Source organism: Henckelia pumila, chromosome 3 (genome assembly GCF_033568475.1).
Source record: "Henckelia pumila isolate YLH828 chromosome 3, ASM3356847v2, whole genome shotgun sequence".
Classification (NCBI taxonomy): Eukaryota; Viridiplantae; Streptophyta; class Magnoliopsida; order Lamiales; family Gesneriaceae; genus Henckelia; species Henckelia pumila.
The window spans coordinates 195,650,862-195,667,096 of record NC_133122.1 but is presented as its reverse complement, the minus strand read 5'-3'; the positions used below and the strand labels follow the sequence as shown (position 1 = coordinate 195,667,096).

At 36.0% G+C, this 16,235-nt stretch overlaps 1 protein-coding gene across 1 annotated transcript; it reads right to left on the bottom strand.

Annotated features, from left to right (window-relative positions):
• Positions 1 to 2,686: 2,686 nt before the first annotated feature.
• Positions 2,687 to 14,258, bottom strand: LOC140892622 (probable long-chain-alcohol O-fatty-acyltransferase 5). Its single transcript, XM_073301566.1, has 2 exons — positions 13,101 to 14,258; positions 2,687 to 2,749 (listed from the first exon to the last, which is right to left on the bottom strand). Exon 1 carries the CDS (start codon positions 14,160 to 14,162, stop codon positions 13,116 to 13,118), a length of 1,047 nt encoding a protein of 348 aa, XP_073157667.1. The 5' UTR covers positions 14,163 to 14,258; the 3' UTR covers positions 2,687 to 2,749; positions 13,101 to 13,115.
• Between the last annotated feature and the right edge of the window lie 1,977 nt (positions 14,259 to 16,235).

Genomic DNA, 16,235 nt, shown 5'->3' with positions numbered 1-16,235 from the left:
GATGAAACCATCAAGATCAGAGTCTATCAAAGTGTTTTCCAGTTTTTTTTCTTTTGTTCCTAGTTTTTATGTTGATTAATGTGTTGTACACAAAAGGGGGATTGAAACGATTGTGCGCACTGATCGTATTATAGTGAATTCATATGGGTGAATCCCACAACCTTGGATGTAGGATTGGTTGATAATCCGAACCAAGTAAATTCCGTGTGTTCTTATCTGCTTTGTTCATTCCTTCTTAGTTTCGAATAGATTCTTGTTCTTGGTTGCTGATTGTGTGCTTGGTAGATTTATTGGTGTGGGTCTAATACCAACAATAATAGTAGCATGGACCCATGATAAAGTAATATTGCCGACTTAGGAAGCGTAAGAAAATTGAGTTTGAATTGTAAATTTCAAGGAAATTTAACCTCATATATTAATGTAATAATATAATCAATTTTTTGGTATGCATGAATGTTGCGTATATTTTGCTCGCAAGCGTACGGTATCAAGTTTTAATATATGATGAGTAGAATATCATTTTCACGAAAATTGAAAATTTATATTCACACCAAATCATGTAATTAAAATAATCTCAACTTTGTTTTGAAAATCAAAGTTTCAAATCATTAAAATAAGTTAAATTAAATGAACTAGAATTTCAAGGACGACTTTGGGTACACGATCTGAGACGGATTCTAGATACAAGATTTAACTCAATTTTAATTCATGTAAATCATATCAGTTGATAATATCACTTATTCTAATTTATAGGCAAATACCCTTAATTGTTATTTATTGCCTCTCCCGAGTGCCGAGAAAATTTTATTATTCTAATGTCAATTTCGATATCCCTATCAGAAATAACACAACAAAATAATTTAATCAAGTTCTATGGTTCTCTTTCAATGACCTCAAAGGAATTTGCAGGCCTTCCGAACTCTTCAAATCTCCTAGATTGTGTTTTCCTATGATCCTATTCAAAATCGTCTCTCTCGAGTGTCAGATTTCAAATAAATTTAACATTCAATCTATGAAACTCAAATCAAGATCGTCAATCTCTAGAAACAACCAATAAGTTTATAATAAAATAATCAAACAAATAGACATATCCAAAAATCTCATCATAAATCAATACAGGTAATAAAAATCACAGAGTAGAGTTGATTCTCCGTCCCAGATGACTTTCCTCTGTCTTGTGATTCGATTATCCCTTATCGTTCATTCTAACGTCTCAAATCCGTGTCCCTAGCCTCCTTGAATGTATAATGTTGTGTCTGGTGCTTGTGTTGTTTGGGCGCCGCTTCTTCTCTATGTCTGTGTTGTGCGGCTCCCCCTCTTTTCTGTGCGTGTGTCTGTGATTTTATATAGAGCAGAGTCGTTCTCGAATCCCGTCGAACGAAGCCCATCAATCAAGACTTTTAAAAAATACAAATTTTGCACCCTTCTCGCACAAAGAGGCGCGGGTGCACTACCAAAACAGCGCAGTTGTGGTGCTCCTTCTGCCTCTTTTATTTTTTATCGCACAGCTCAAGCACCTAGGCGCTACTGCAGCCTCCCGTTTGTGCAAAATTTTTGCAAAAAACATATTCGGAGCTCTAGCCGTTGGATCGAGCTAAAATTTGGATAGAAGCTTTATAACATCCTATACTTCATTATGAACGGTGGAGATCAGATTTTATTCAAAATAGTCTCTCCGATTTTTTTTGTAAACTTGCGGCTTCGTGTTGCGCCTTTTCTCGGTACTTAACTTCCAATTCTTGCATCTTTAATCCCTCTTTTTCATGCTCTTATCATATTTTCTCAATCTCATGAATATCATAAAAACAACAAACAAATATGCATAAAACCGCTCGATACATCACAAAATTCAAGTCAAATCATATGCAAATTAAGTGCATAAAATACACTTATCAATGAATCTATATCATTGAAATAAATCGATTACTTTCATATTTACAGTGAAAAATAATGAATCGGATTGAGTAAGAGAACTTACCCATAAAATTGAATCACGAGACGGTCTTATTGAAGTTTTTATGTTAATTACGTAAACAATTAATTAAATTAAAGGAAGAAACAATACCACAAATGAAAGGATAAAGGCTAAGAAGATAGCATAAAATGTTTTAAAAGTGTTTTAAGATAATTAATATATAATAATTTTTTAGGTTAAAATTTGTTTGGACAACTATTTAAAAAAACGATGTTAATTTTAAAAATGACTAAAAAAGTTACTTTAAAAAATATACTTGAAAAAAAAATTAAAATATTTTTTTCAAAATTTACGCTAATTTATTCAACACATAATTAAATATTTTTCACTTATAAAAACACTATAAACATTTTTAAAATATTTATCCAAACTAAACTCTTAAAATGAAAGTTTTTTTTACGTGAGGATAATATACTTAACATTAAATTGTATTGATATTATTATCGGTATTTTGATGGATAAATTTGAAGCTATATATGTAGTGACCATACATGGAATCACCTACTAACTGGCAACTAATAGCATGCATGAAACTTAAGACAGCAAAATTCTTAAACAGAGTAAAAACGTGCGGAAATATAATCCATACTTTACATAACAGCTTAGTAAAACATATCTAGGCTTAAATCTGTAGTGATACAACCATATTGAAATGCTTAAAATAAACTGTCTAAAACATTTATACAACTAAACAAATCATGCTGTATAAAATCCCCTGAAAAGCTCTGGCTCCCTAATCCTGCCTCGAGCTACCGGCTCCGTCCATCCTGCGACCTGCCCCGTGGAATGGGTTTCCAAGATAACAACTAGGACGTGAGCGCTAACGTCCAGTACATAAACATGAGTAAACATATGTATATGATACATGCAACATGATGACTGGTAAAGGGTCATCTGAAAAGTCATGCTCAGTACCGGCTCCACATGAGTGCTGTCACCGCACGGATCAACCTCTGGGTGCAACCACACTCGTCTAGTACACCAGAGTAGTCAGACATACATGTCCCCGCCGTCGCGGTACTCTCAGTGACAGACTATCGAGTATAGAGCTGAGAAGCTCTATAATCAGGTATAACAAGGTATAGGCTCAACGTGTATGTGCACATGATATATGAATATATAAAACGGTAAAACATACATCATGCCACATAATAATTCCAAATAAATGCAACATATAAACATGTATACTCGCTGAAAATCTCAGTCAATGTGTATGTACCTAACACCGAAGTCTGAACTAAGCTGGAAAAAGACAACCCCTAGCTGTCCTAGGTCAACTCCCGACCCGACCTGACCTGGTCTGAAGCTTGACCTGAACTGGTCTCTTGGTCCGACCCCGAGCTCTTCCTTCCCGAGCTATTCCTTCCCGAATTCCCGAGCTACTCTTTTCCGGGCAAAGATATGAAGTGAGATGGAAGTGATGTGAAAAATAACTGAATCCCCAGCTCCTATTTATAAACAAATATTTGGGGTGATCGGTATTCTTGAGCTGACGTCGAGACGTCCAAGCTCCTATAAGCACGCCACGTATCAGATGCTTGAGGTGAGTCACTACCATTATTGACAGCTCATGCTTAGGTGCCAACTGTCATTCATGCAAGCGTCCACACACCTGCCTGCCTGTCTTGGAGGGTTCGGGCTTCCCTAATAGCAGTTCGGGATTCCCTAGCAGCAGGTCGGGATTCCTTAATAGCAGTTCGGGATTCCCTAGCAGCTTTTCAAACTTCCTTAGTAACGAAATTCCCTAACATGCTAACAGCAGAATTCCCTAGCCGTAGAATCCCTAGCAAGAGAATTCCCTAGCTAAAGAATCCCTAGCTGTATAATCCCTAGCAGCAGATTCCCTAGCTGCTCATGTTTCCCTAGCTGCTCATATTCCCTAGCTGCAGTTCAGCAGCTCAACAGTTCAGCAGTTTAGACTGGATCCTTAATCATGATTATCATATTATTATCTTAAAATGGAATCTGAGTTACTACATTCTCCCCACCTTTAGATATTTCGTCCGCGAAATAAAATCTAAAGATAAATTAAGATAACAATATGAAACAAAAAACCATGTCTTATTACAACAAACTGTAATTACACTGATACATGGTAATCAAAAGTATAAAGCAAACAACTCAGGATATTCCGCTCGCATACGGCTTTCGGTTTCCCAAGTTGCTTCTTGAATTCCTCGGCGCTGCCATTGTACCATTACAAGTGGTATAGTCTTGTTCCGAAGAACTTTCTCCTTCCTGTCTAGAATACGGAGTGGTCGTTCAACATACGACAGATATGGCTCTAGCTGAACTTCAGAAGACTGAATCACATGTGATTTATCAGCTATGTACTGTCAAAGTAACGACACATGAAAAACATTATGTATACTGGAAAGAGATGGCGGTAACGCCAAACGGTAAGCAACATCTCCAATCTTCTCCAGTATCTGGAAAGGTCCAATGAAATGAGGTGACAACTTGCCTTTCACACCGAATCTCATCACCTTTTTGAAAGGTGATACTCGCAAGAACACATATTCACCAGGCTCAAACTACAATGGCCTGCGATGAATATTAGCATAACTGGCTTGTCTATCTTGAGCAGTTTTGATTCTCCGCTTGATCAAATCTACCTTGTCTACAATCTGCTGCACCAACTCAGGACCCTCGACTTGTCGTTCTCCTACTTCATTCCAGAATAATGGAGTACGACACCGTCGACCATACAATGCCTTGAAAGGTGCCATATCAATACTACGATGATAACTGTTATTGTAAGCAAATTCTATCAAAGAAAACTGATCCTGCCAAGATAAACCAAAGTCCGTGACAGAAGAACGTAGCATATCCTCCAGCGTACAAATAGTCCGCTCTGACTGTCCATCAGTCTCCGGATGATATGCAGTGCTCAAACTCAGAGTGGTACCCAATTCCTGCTGAAAACTACCCCAAAACGTGAGGTAAATCGTGGGTCTCTATCACTGACTATGCTCACTGGAATCCCATGTAATCGCACTATCTCCTGGATGTATAAGCGTGCCATGCGATCATAAGAATACTCCCGGTTGTAAGGAATGAAATGTGCAGATTTTGTCAGACGATCAACAACGACCCAGATAGCATCACACTGACGTGACGTCATAGGCAAGTGGGTAACAAAATCCATAGTCACGTGCTCCCACTTCCATTCGGGAATCTCAAGATTTTGCATTAATCCACCTGGTCTTCGGTGTTCAGCCTTGACCTGTTGACAAACCAAACATCTTGAAACAAATTGATATACACTCTGCTTTATCCCTTTCCACCAGAATCTATTTCGCAAGTTCTTATACATTTTCATGCTTTCAGGACGAATAGACAATCGACTCATGTGAGCTTGAGAAAGAATATCATTCCTGAGCTCCGCAACATCAGGCACAACCACTCGATTCGATAAGCATAATAAATCATCTGCCTGATAATGGAATCCAGATGTATTAGCTCCATTGGCTATACGTGCCAAACGCTGAGTCTTAACATCAGATATCTGAGCATCTCTGATCCGAGAATACAATGCTGGCTAAGATAGAATAGTATACAATCGAATCTCATTCCTCCCTTTCTTGTGCTTGAGCGTAAAACTCAATGAACTGCACTCTTGAACCAAATGAGATATTTCACTTGTCTGAAGTGCAGAAAGTCTCACCTGCCTTCTCAAGGCATCAACAGTAAGATTAGCAGAACCTAGATGATATTTGATTTCACAATCATAATCCTTCAAAAGATCCATCCAGCGTCTCTGTCGCATATTCAACTCTGCCTGAGTGAATAAATACTTCAAACTCTAGTGATCTGTGAATATCTCAAATTTCTCGCCATAAAGATAATGCCTCCAAATCTTGAGTGCAAATACAATGGCGGCTAACTCGAGATCATGTACTGGATAATTATTCTCATGCGTCTTCAACTATCGAGAAGCATAGGCAATAACATATCCATGTTGTGTCAGTACACATCCCAACCCCTGACCAGAGGTATCAGTATAGACAACATAACCTCCTGATCCAGAAGGTAGAGTTAGCACAGGTGCAATAGTAAGACGTATACGCAGCTCGTGAAATGACTCCTCACAATCCGAGGACCATATGAAGGCAACATCTTTCCGTGTAAGCTGTGTCAAAGGCCTGGCCAACTGTGCAAAATTCTCGATGAACCGACGGTAATAACCCGCTAGACCCAAGAAACTACGAATCTCAGCAACCGTCGTCGGATGAGACCAGTTCAGCACTGCCTCTATCTTACTTGGATCAACAAATATTCCTTCACTAGAAATAACATGACCGAGAAACACTACCCGATCAAGCCAGAATTCACACTTGCTCAATTTTGCATACAGCTGCTTATCTCGTAAAGTCTGCAACACAATCCTCAGATGTTGTGCATGTTCATCCTTGTCATGAGAATAGACAAGAATATCATCAATGAAGACAATGACAAATCTATCCAGATATTCTCGAAATACCTGATTCATCAGATTCATAAAGACTGCCGGTGCATTCGTCAAACCGAATGGCATCACTAGAAATATCTGAGTCTCGTACCCGCATCTGGTGGTATCCCGATCTCAGATCTATCTTGGAGTAAACAGAAGTACCCTATAATTGATCGAACAAATCATCAATTCGTGGCAAAGGATACTTATTCTTGATGGTGACACAATTCAGCTGCCTGTAATCAATACATAATCGCATCGATCCATCCTTCTTTTTGAAAAACAAAACAGGTGCTCCCCACGAAAAAACACTCGGACGAATATATCCCTTATCAAGCAGATCCTGCAACTGCTGTTTCAATTCCTTCATCTCTGATGGTGCTAGACGATAAGGTGCTCGGGATATAGGCATAGTTCCTGGTACTAGATCAATACCAAATTCAACCTCTCGAACCGGAGGAAAACCAGGAATCTCATCAGGGAATACATCAAAAAACTCGCTGACAACTGGTAGCTGATCGATACCCGGACTACTCGTGGACATATCAACTGCATAAATGAGGTAGCCCTCCCCACCTGACTCCAAGACATGACATGCCTTCAGAGCCGATACAAGTGGCATCGGAGGTCGCACACCCTCACCATAAAAGTACCAGCTATCACCCTCATCCGGATGAAACTGTACCAGACGCTGATAACAATCCACAATAGCGTGATGCAAATTCAGCATATCTATTCCCAAAATACAATCAAAATCAGCCATCGCTAATATCAACAGATTAGCCGATAACACATTACCCTCAAACTCTAGAAGGAAACTCATCACTAGACGCTTAGTTACTACCTTCTGCTCCAGCGGAGTAGATACAACTAAATCCATATCTAATGATACATAAGGTAATCTATGTCTCTTAACAAAACGACTAGAAATAAAGGAATGCGACGCTCCAGTATCAATTAAGACAAGTGCAGAAATATCACATAACAGAAAGGTACCTGCCAATATGCGATCGCTTCCCTCCGTAGCCTGCTCCTGAGACAGAGAAAATACCTGCCCTTGAGTCTGTGGACGGTAACCAGAAGAACTCTGTGGTGCTGTCTGCTGACGTGGAAAAGTAGAAGCCTGAGATCCAATCTGTGATTCCAATCCACTAGCAGAACCCATGCGCTGAGGACAATCTCTCCGCAGATGTCCCTGCTCACCACAAATATAACAAGCACCAGTAGCCTTCCGACACGAAGCCGCAGGATGCTTCCCACCACAGTGGCTGCAAAATTCCTCCTTCTTCTTCTTCCCGAAACGGAAAGTACCTCGTGAACCACGAGAACCAGACGAAGTAGCAGCAGTAGCAGCAGTAGCAGTAGTAGTAGTAGTAGTAGTAGTAGTAGTAGTAGTAGTAGTAGTAGTAGTAGTAGTAGTAGTAGTAGTAGTAGTAGTAGTAGTGCCCGCCTATTGCTGTTCTCCACTTGATGGAAACGGTTCACCAAAGTCTCATAAGATGTCGGATTATCACATACGACAACTTGTGAGTAGATATCTTGATTCAGGCCTTGCAGAAAGATATCATACTTGGACGCATCACTGTCATTGATATGAGGACTAAAAGGTAGCAGATCAAGAAATCGTTGCTGATATTGATCAATAGTCATTGATCCTTGCCTCAGAGTCAGCAACTCCATAGATCGTGCCTGACGAACAGCTGGAGGAAAATACAGTTTCTGAAACTGCTGACAGAAATCCCCCCAAGTCACCTGTCCTCTCTCAGTACGTGCCTGAGTAGCTTTGGAATCCCACCATAAGCGTGCTCGATCCTCTAGAACGAATTCTAAAACTTTCAATTTTTGCTCCTCGGTGCAATCGAAAGCTCGAAACGTACTCTCGAGTTTAGACATCCAACCTCTTGCCTGTTCAGGATTCTCACTTCCCAACAAGGGTTTCGGTCCTACTTGCATGAACTTATTAATAGAGTAACGACATATACCCTCATGAGGACGATGTCGATCATCCTGATGACGATGGTGACGATGATGATTACCACCTCCCTGGCCAACACTATCGTGACTCTCGTCAGCCATATCCTAAAAAAAATTGCACATTAAAATCCCAAATGCGCAATAATTACTTAAGATGAGAGTAAATCCCAAGTACTAATCCCAAAATCCATGCATGCTTTGATACCAAAAATGTAGTGACCCTGCATGGAATCACCTACTAACTGGCAACTAATAGCATGCATTAAACTTAATACAGCAAAATTCTTAAAAAGAGTAAAAACGTGCCGAAACATAATTCATTCTTTACATAACAGCTTAGTAAAACATATCCAGGCTTAAATCTGTAGTGATACAACCATATTGAAATGCTTAAAATAAAGGAAAAATTGCATATATCACCCTTGTGAAATCCCGTGTTAGCTAATAACCCCCTGTGAAAAAATTTTAAGCTAATAACCCCATGTGATTCTAAATTTGTAGCATACACACCCTTTTCAGCTAAAAAATGACAAAAATACCCCTACATAAAATAAATGATAAATTAAATAGTTCATAAAGTATAAAGTTTAAGATAAATCGACTCGATCTATATATAAAGTATAAAGTTATATTTTTAATATAAAAATAATATTTTTAATTAGTCGGTCAAGAGAAGATTCGCCAGTAAGAGGTTGTTGAGGTGCAATAATTGTATCTGCTTGGTATAGCGATCGAACCATGACGTTTGACCTGCTATGTGGTTTAAAAATTTTGAGTTGCATAATTACCACTAACTATAGTTTTTGGTAAAACGACAAGCGCTCGGTCCTACAGAGGTTCTCACAAAATTAATTTGATATAACCTAAATGATTATAATATATACTAGTACATCGAACACATGTGTTACATGTGCATAAGATATATATAATATATCATTTGGAATTAAAAATTATTTCATAAATTTTAATTTAATGTCGCTTCAATGCTACAATAGTCGGATAATGGTTAAGATAATGGGATAGTGGTAACACACATAAGTTTTTAGAGTGAGTAATTTATTATTTTTTATTTTTTTTATGATATTAGAACCCGCAGTTGTTAACTTGATCATTAAATAACTTTGATTAATGGTAAAGGGTAAATTCAAACATCCATTAAAATTGTCAAATGTAATTTTTTATGTGGTTTAATTATGATATATATATATATATAAGTTTCTTTCAGCTGTCCACCTATCATGCCCACTACCATGCCCACCAATTATGTGGCACTATTTTATTGGATGTGATAAAAAAGTGATAAATTATAGGTCCAATCCACAAATTTCTCGAGTTTTTCACCGTTTGTTGTTGTAATTAATATTCGTTGGACAGATGATGAAAATTTTATTTCAGAACGCACAACAAAATTTGTTTTTAAGATTTTTGAGTCGAAATATAATGCAAATTTGAAACGGCATGTTTGATGTTAATGTCACCACAAACGCTAAAATAAAGACATGAACAAAATATAAGTCGGGACTATAGTTCATACCTATCTTCTTAAGACAAATTAGCCTCAAACATGGAGTTTATGAAATACAAGAATCATCTTTTGATATATGTCCTTTTTTATGATAGTTGTACTCCAGATCAGAGCCGGTTCTTGTTATCTCAAGTTTATCTTTCGATCAATAAATTTTCTTCCACAATCACGAATTCATCCAAAATAAAAAACTTTTACATCATTCATAATATTATATATACCTAAAAAAAATACAACACAACCAACTCATTTAATGTGTCTTTTTGATGCACTTTTAAAGGAAAAATCATCAATTATATCATCATTCAATATTTTCCAGAATATTCTTTGCAATACATAAAATAAATTATCCATTTAGTCTATCTTGAGTTATTGTGATCCGTAAATAAAATTTTGTTAATTAAGGAACAAAAAATTTCCATCAAAGTTCATAAAATACACAACAATTTAATCAAACCATAAAAAAATCACTCAAAATTATGTCTAAGAAATTAATTAAAGAACATAATAGATTTAAAAAAATGATTACTCCACAAAGCACTAAATAAAAATAATAAAAAATTAACAAACCTGAACCAATAAGAAGAAAATTTTCGTGAGATTGTAAATATATAAACTTAAGTGTTGCAAGATTTTTTCTATTTACGACCAGTTCATGGAGTGAAATTTTTTTTATAGATATAAAGTTAGATTTTGATTGACAAAAAAGATTTTGAAGATATAAATTTTAGGAGTAATGGACTTATTTTGAAATTATTTTATTTGATATATATATATTTATAAACTTATTTTAAAATTATTTTATTTGATATATATATATATATTCTTAAAACTTTTGTGCCCCATTTTTTTTTCAAAATATTTGGGCCCTGGGCAGAAGCCTTGGTGGCCTGCACCAGGGCCGGCTCTGCTCCAGATCAAAAAATATGGCGAAATTCTTAGAAGCATCTTGATTCCTTGAACCTTTTGGTAAGATGAACAAAAAATTAATGCAACAATAAGTGACTTATGCAAATTGAATGCATTTTCAAAGTTCTAATTGTCAAACTCTTATTCGATACGAATGAGTGATTTCGTGAAGAGACGTGTTCCTATGCTCGAGATTGCAAATTGAACTTTTCAGTTATTTAACTTGACAAAAGATTCATTTTTATTTTTTATTTTCCTTCTGGAATTATATAGAACACAAATACGAAGTAGGGCCGTTCCTATTTGAAGGCCGAAAAGTCATTCAACTCGGGCCCATTTTTTTTCGGGGCCCATAATTTTGAAAAAAAAATATTATTATATAAAGTGTAAATTGATCCAATATAAATTAATTATTTTTGGGTTTTCATATCTCAGAAAATTATTTTTTCTTTGCTTACTGCCTAATATAAACTTTTATTATTATTATTTCTGGGCTTTCTGATAAATTTATTTATGAAGTTTATTATTCCTATGTCTCTTGATAATTTTTTTCAAATATAAATTATTTTTATCGTGCCCAATATAAACAAAAAATATTTTTATTCCCTAAATTTATTATATATTAGTGTAATTGGACCAATATAAAACATATTTTCTGATTCATAAGGGTTGTTTTAATATTAATGAGCACGATTTATTTTCGAAGTTGACATTCTTGAAGTTCTCATTACCAATAGAAACAAAATCGACAATGGATGTAGTGAATTACTTGGAAAAAAAATTGATGGATATTTCTCAAATACTCATATTGCTTATAAAATCTTGTTGACTATACTTTTTATAGTTGTAAGTGAAAAACAAAATTTCTAAAATTTAAAGTTTTTCAAAACATTTTCTCAATAAACCATGTTATATGAAAAGATTGAATAAATTGGTTATGTTATTAATTGATAAAAAAATTTCCTGAACAATTTGATCAATATTGTTAGCTCTAAGCTGTTCAACGAGTTGTTTTATAGTAATCATTTTGTACATATTTGATCTTATTACTCAATTAAAATAGAAATATTTTGACTATTGCACATTTCTTAAATCGAAAAATTTGTTATCAGTCTAAAAAAATATGAACACAGATTATGATTTAGGATCAAAGTTAGACTCAAACCAAAAAATTGTTATGATCGATCCTGATACAAAAAATGCTATTTTAGTAATTTTAAGATCTCACGAGGAGTTGAAACAAATAAAATTAATCTAGTTGGTGCCGATCACATGCCCTCGCAAGTCTACCAAGATATATAGAGTTTAAAACGTGGGGACAATTAACAATAGTACTTGATAATAATTGATTATATAATAAATAGTACTTTTTTTTTTGAAATAATAATAAATAGTACTTGATATTTGATTAGATGAGATATGGGAAAAATTTTAATTCCTGATTTTTCCTCGACCAAATCTTTTGGTGGTGTATTGTATTGTATCAGTATCTATCATCCGTGATTCGTGGTATTTATTATTAATAAATTTATAAAAAAATATCACTGCGATTTGCGTGTGCGCTTATATGCTTCATTCAAATCAAATAAAAAATTGCCAATGACTTTCAAATGGCATCACCTCTCCCAATTTGGAAGATAGCCGGAGTTCTATGCGGGCAAAAAAAAAAAAAAAATCAAATAAAAAATTAAATTGGATTAATATTATTGCGAGCATTGGATTAATGAATATGAAATATATTCGATTGTTTAGATGATTTTATTTTTTGTTGTGTTTCAAATCCATGGCTTGTATGTTAATACAATGATAATCTTAATAAATTTACATTGAATCCCGTTTGCACAAAGATACTTTCTATATTATTATATTATTATATTCAAGAATTTTTAGTGACATGAATCATGATCCATTATCACAATTTCAAAGTTATTATAAATTAATTTAATATTTTTTTTATTTTTTATTAGATTTTTAATTACGGAAATATTATATTATTTCGATGGATATTTATATAAAGAAATATCAATTTTTTATTTTTTATTTTTATTTAAAAACATGGGCTATATAGCGTGCAGTGGAATACTAAATATAAATAAGATTTCCTTTTCAGTTAAATATAAGTAATAGTAAAGAAAATTAAAATACAAGGAACCTTAATAATTTTAATAATATATATTAAAAATATGTTGATTTTATTTTTTCCCGAAAAGACAAAATATATTGATCCAAGCCAATGAAAATATTGATTAATTTATTGAACTTACATTTTCACTCAAGAGTCACAGAAATGGGCATGAGAATTCAGTGGGGCTAACGAGCCGACGAGTCTTCAGAAACTCCCATAGCGCAAGAGACTCCGTACATCCCTTTATCTCCGCCTTGGTTCTCAGAAACGGCGGAAAGAATAGCCAGAAACTCGTGTAAATCACATACGCCACCGCGATTGGCCCGGAAACTATTCCGGGCACCGTGAATCTGCCGTTCACCATTTTCTTGATCCCGATTTCCACAGATAAAGACAACCCATGTAGCAAGAAAAAGGCTGTAACTTCCCCGCTGGGCTTCTGTCTGCCGATGTTATAGAACACCAGCTCGTGCATCAGCCCCGAGACGAAAAAAGTAGCCAAAACGGCTGGAATCGGAGCCCATTTTCTCGCCAAAAACCGGGCCGAAAACGACCTGACGGGCTGGTAAACGGTGGGATTCATAATGTTGGTGACCATCAAATTCCATCTCCTCCCCCAGAAATCTTGAAGTGAAGTGGACAGATAAGGCTCGTCGAATGGTGGCTCGAGCTCGATTCGGAGCAGGGCATTCGCCGTGGAAGAGACAAGGCCCAGTATCATCTCCAACATAAAGTAAATATGGAGACAATAGAAAAACAAAATGATCTTGGGATGCAGAAGATCCTTAAAATAGTAAAGTCGGACAAGAAGAACCAAAATGGCCAATTTGATGACATAATTAAGAATCGATCTGCCACTTTTCTTGGCCGACTCCCGAGATTTGAATTTGATGGGAAAACAAGCCAAGGGAATGAAACGAGACAATGGAACGGGTGGATCTGATGAAAGGGGGCCTTTATTGAAGGCAAAAAGCACAAGTTTGAAGTTAGAAAGCCAAGAGATGAAGAAAGAAGTGGTGCCGCCTAAATGTATGGAGGTGAGATTGAGAGGGAGACACAGAAACAAGAAACTCACAGGAAGAATAGCAAGGAATCTGGCTTTGGTAACAGCGGGGAAGAATTTGCTGACTTCGTGGCAGTAGCATAAGGATACCACCACCGTGAGCCACACAAGAACGAAGTTGTTGATCTCTCCTTCCATTGATGCAGATTTGATTTCAGTGTGTGACTGATGAAAGATGGTTGTACTATTTCCTAACCTAATTATCCTATGTATTTAGGTTGGTGTGTTTTAAGAAAGTCGTTGGAAAATTATATTTTGAAAGAAAAAAAAATTTCTCTGACTTTGTGGTTTTATAAGATAAAAAAATTATCCAACTTGGTTAATGTATTTAATGATGACGATAGATGAGTAAAATAATAGATAATGATATTGTTATCATGAAAAATGGACTAAATATTTTAGACGAAAAGAAAGACGAAAAGAAAGTGTGAAACTTTTGTTCCACATGAGAAAAATGAAAGATTTTAAATGACTTTAAAATGAGTTACAATGGACTTCTAGCTATATTAACTTGGTTAATCATTTTCGTAAAATATGAATGAATATGAAGTAGTTGCTATAGGGGTTCATTGTGCACTCGCGCAAGCGCGGGCCTGGGCCCGGGGCATAATAAAATGGTATGAGAGACATTCACCGGCAGGAAACCCGGGAAATAAGTGTTACGCAGGACAAAGTGCTACATGACGGGAGCCACCTCTTGAACCTGTAAAGCCACCTCTAGATTTTCGGTGCTGGTGGATTAGGTCAGGTCGCGACGAGGACGGCGCGTTCTGAAGGAGGGGTGATTGTGATATATCTCTCCCACATGAGAAAAATGAACTCTAGATTCTCGGTGCTGGTGGATTAGGTCAGGCCGCGACGAGGACGTCGCGTTCTGAAGGAGGGGTGATTGTGATATCTGTTCTCGCGTTCTGAAGGAGGGTCAATTGTGATATCTCTGTCTCACATGAGAAAAATGAATGCTTTAAAATGAGTTTAAAATGAGCTAAAATGGACTTGTATAGCAACTTGGGTTAATCATTTTCATAAAGCGAGGATTTACGAATACGAAGTAGTTGCTATAAGGGCCCATTCTGCAGTCGCGCAAGCCTTATAGGGGTCCATTGTGCAGTCGCGCAAGCACGAATCTGAGCCCGAAACGTGATAAAAAGAGTTTGAACTTTATACTTGAGACGAAAATAGTATAATTATTAGATACTTTGGCGACTGTGCGGTGGGAGACGTCTTGATTGCATTGAAAAATTTGGATTTTGATAAGCAAAAAATTAAATTAATATATTTGTCTGTTTTATCGTATATGTTACAAAAATTGAGTTTTGCTCTGCTTTCTTTGTTATTTTTGGAATTTTATTTATTTATTTGATATGACATTGATGTGACACTCTGCGAGTCTGTGATATTTATGTGGTTCTAACATGACATTGATGTGTGCAATATTTTCAATGAAAAATAAATAAAATTGCCAAAAATTGAATATACAAGACTAAATTGGTATTTGACCATGTAAAAGAACAAAATCATTAAAAAAACATATACATTGAACCGAAATTTCAATTTTTTGTTTTAATAATATGAAAATAACTTTTTACCCTTTTCAATAAATATATCTATATTATTAGTGACAAGGCAATGCACACGAGAATAACATGGCAAATTGGGCAGTGGCTCAATCTATGCTGGCAGTCAGACACTGCCTGATCTGCCAACATCAAGGACCCGGATCACCCGATGTTCCGGGTAATACGGGCCGTTGCTATCCCATTCGAGCACTGTTCGGTTGAGGTAGCATGGGTCATTCTATACTACACCGGGTGAATTTCACCCGATGCAGCTCTGGATGTGGGGCCCGGGCAATGAACGACCCAGATCCACCGGATGAATTTTACCGATGGATCATAGAAGCTCTCGGGTAGCATAGACTGCTCCTAAAAAAAGATTGGAGGGAGTAGGTGTCGGTGTCAGTCTTAAAATAGTGAAGGCCACTGCACAAGGTGGATGCTCGCCTTTTTTATATGTATTGTGGTCTACCCCTTTTTCACATGACTAAGTTGTCTCAATATTTATTCAAATGTTATACAATTTTAAAATGATTAATATTCACTACATATATTAAAATCATTCTGTTATAAAAAGGATTGATATAAAAATATCAAATAAATTAATATGATTTTAATGATTCGATTAAGAAATTTGATATGTGGTGTATGCGTT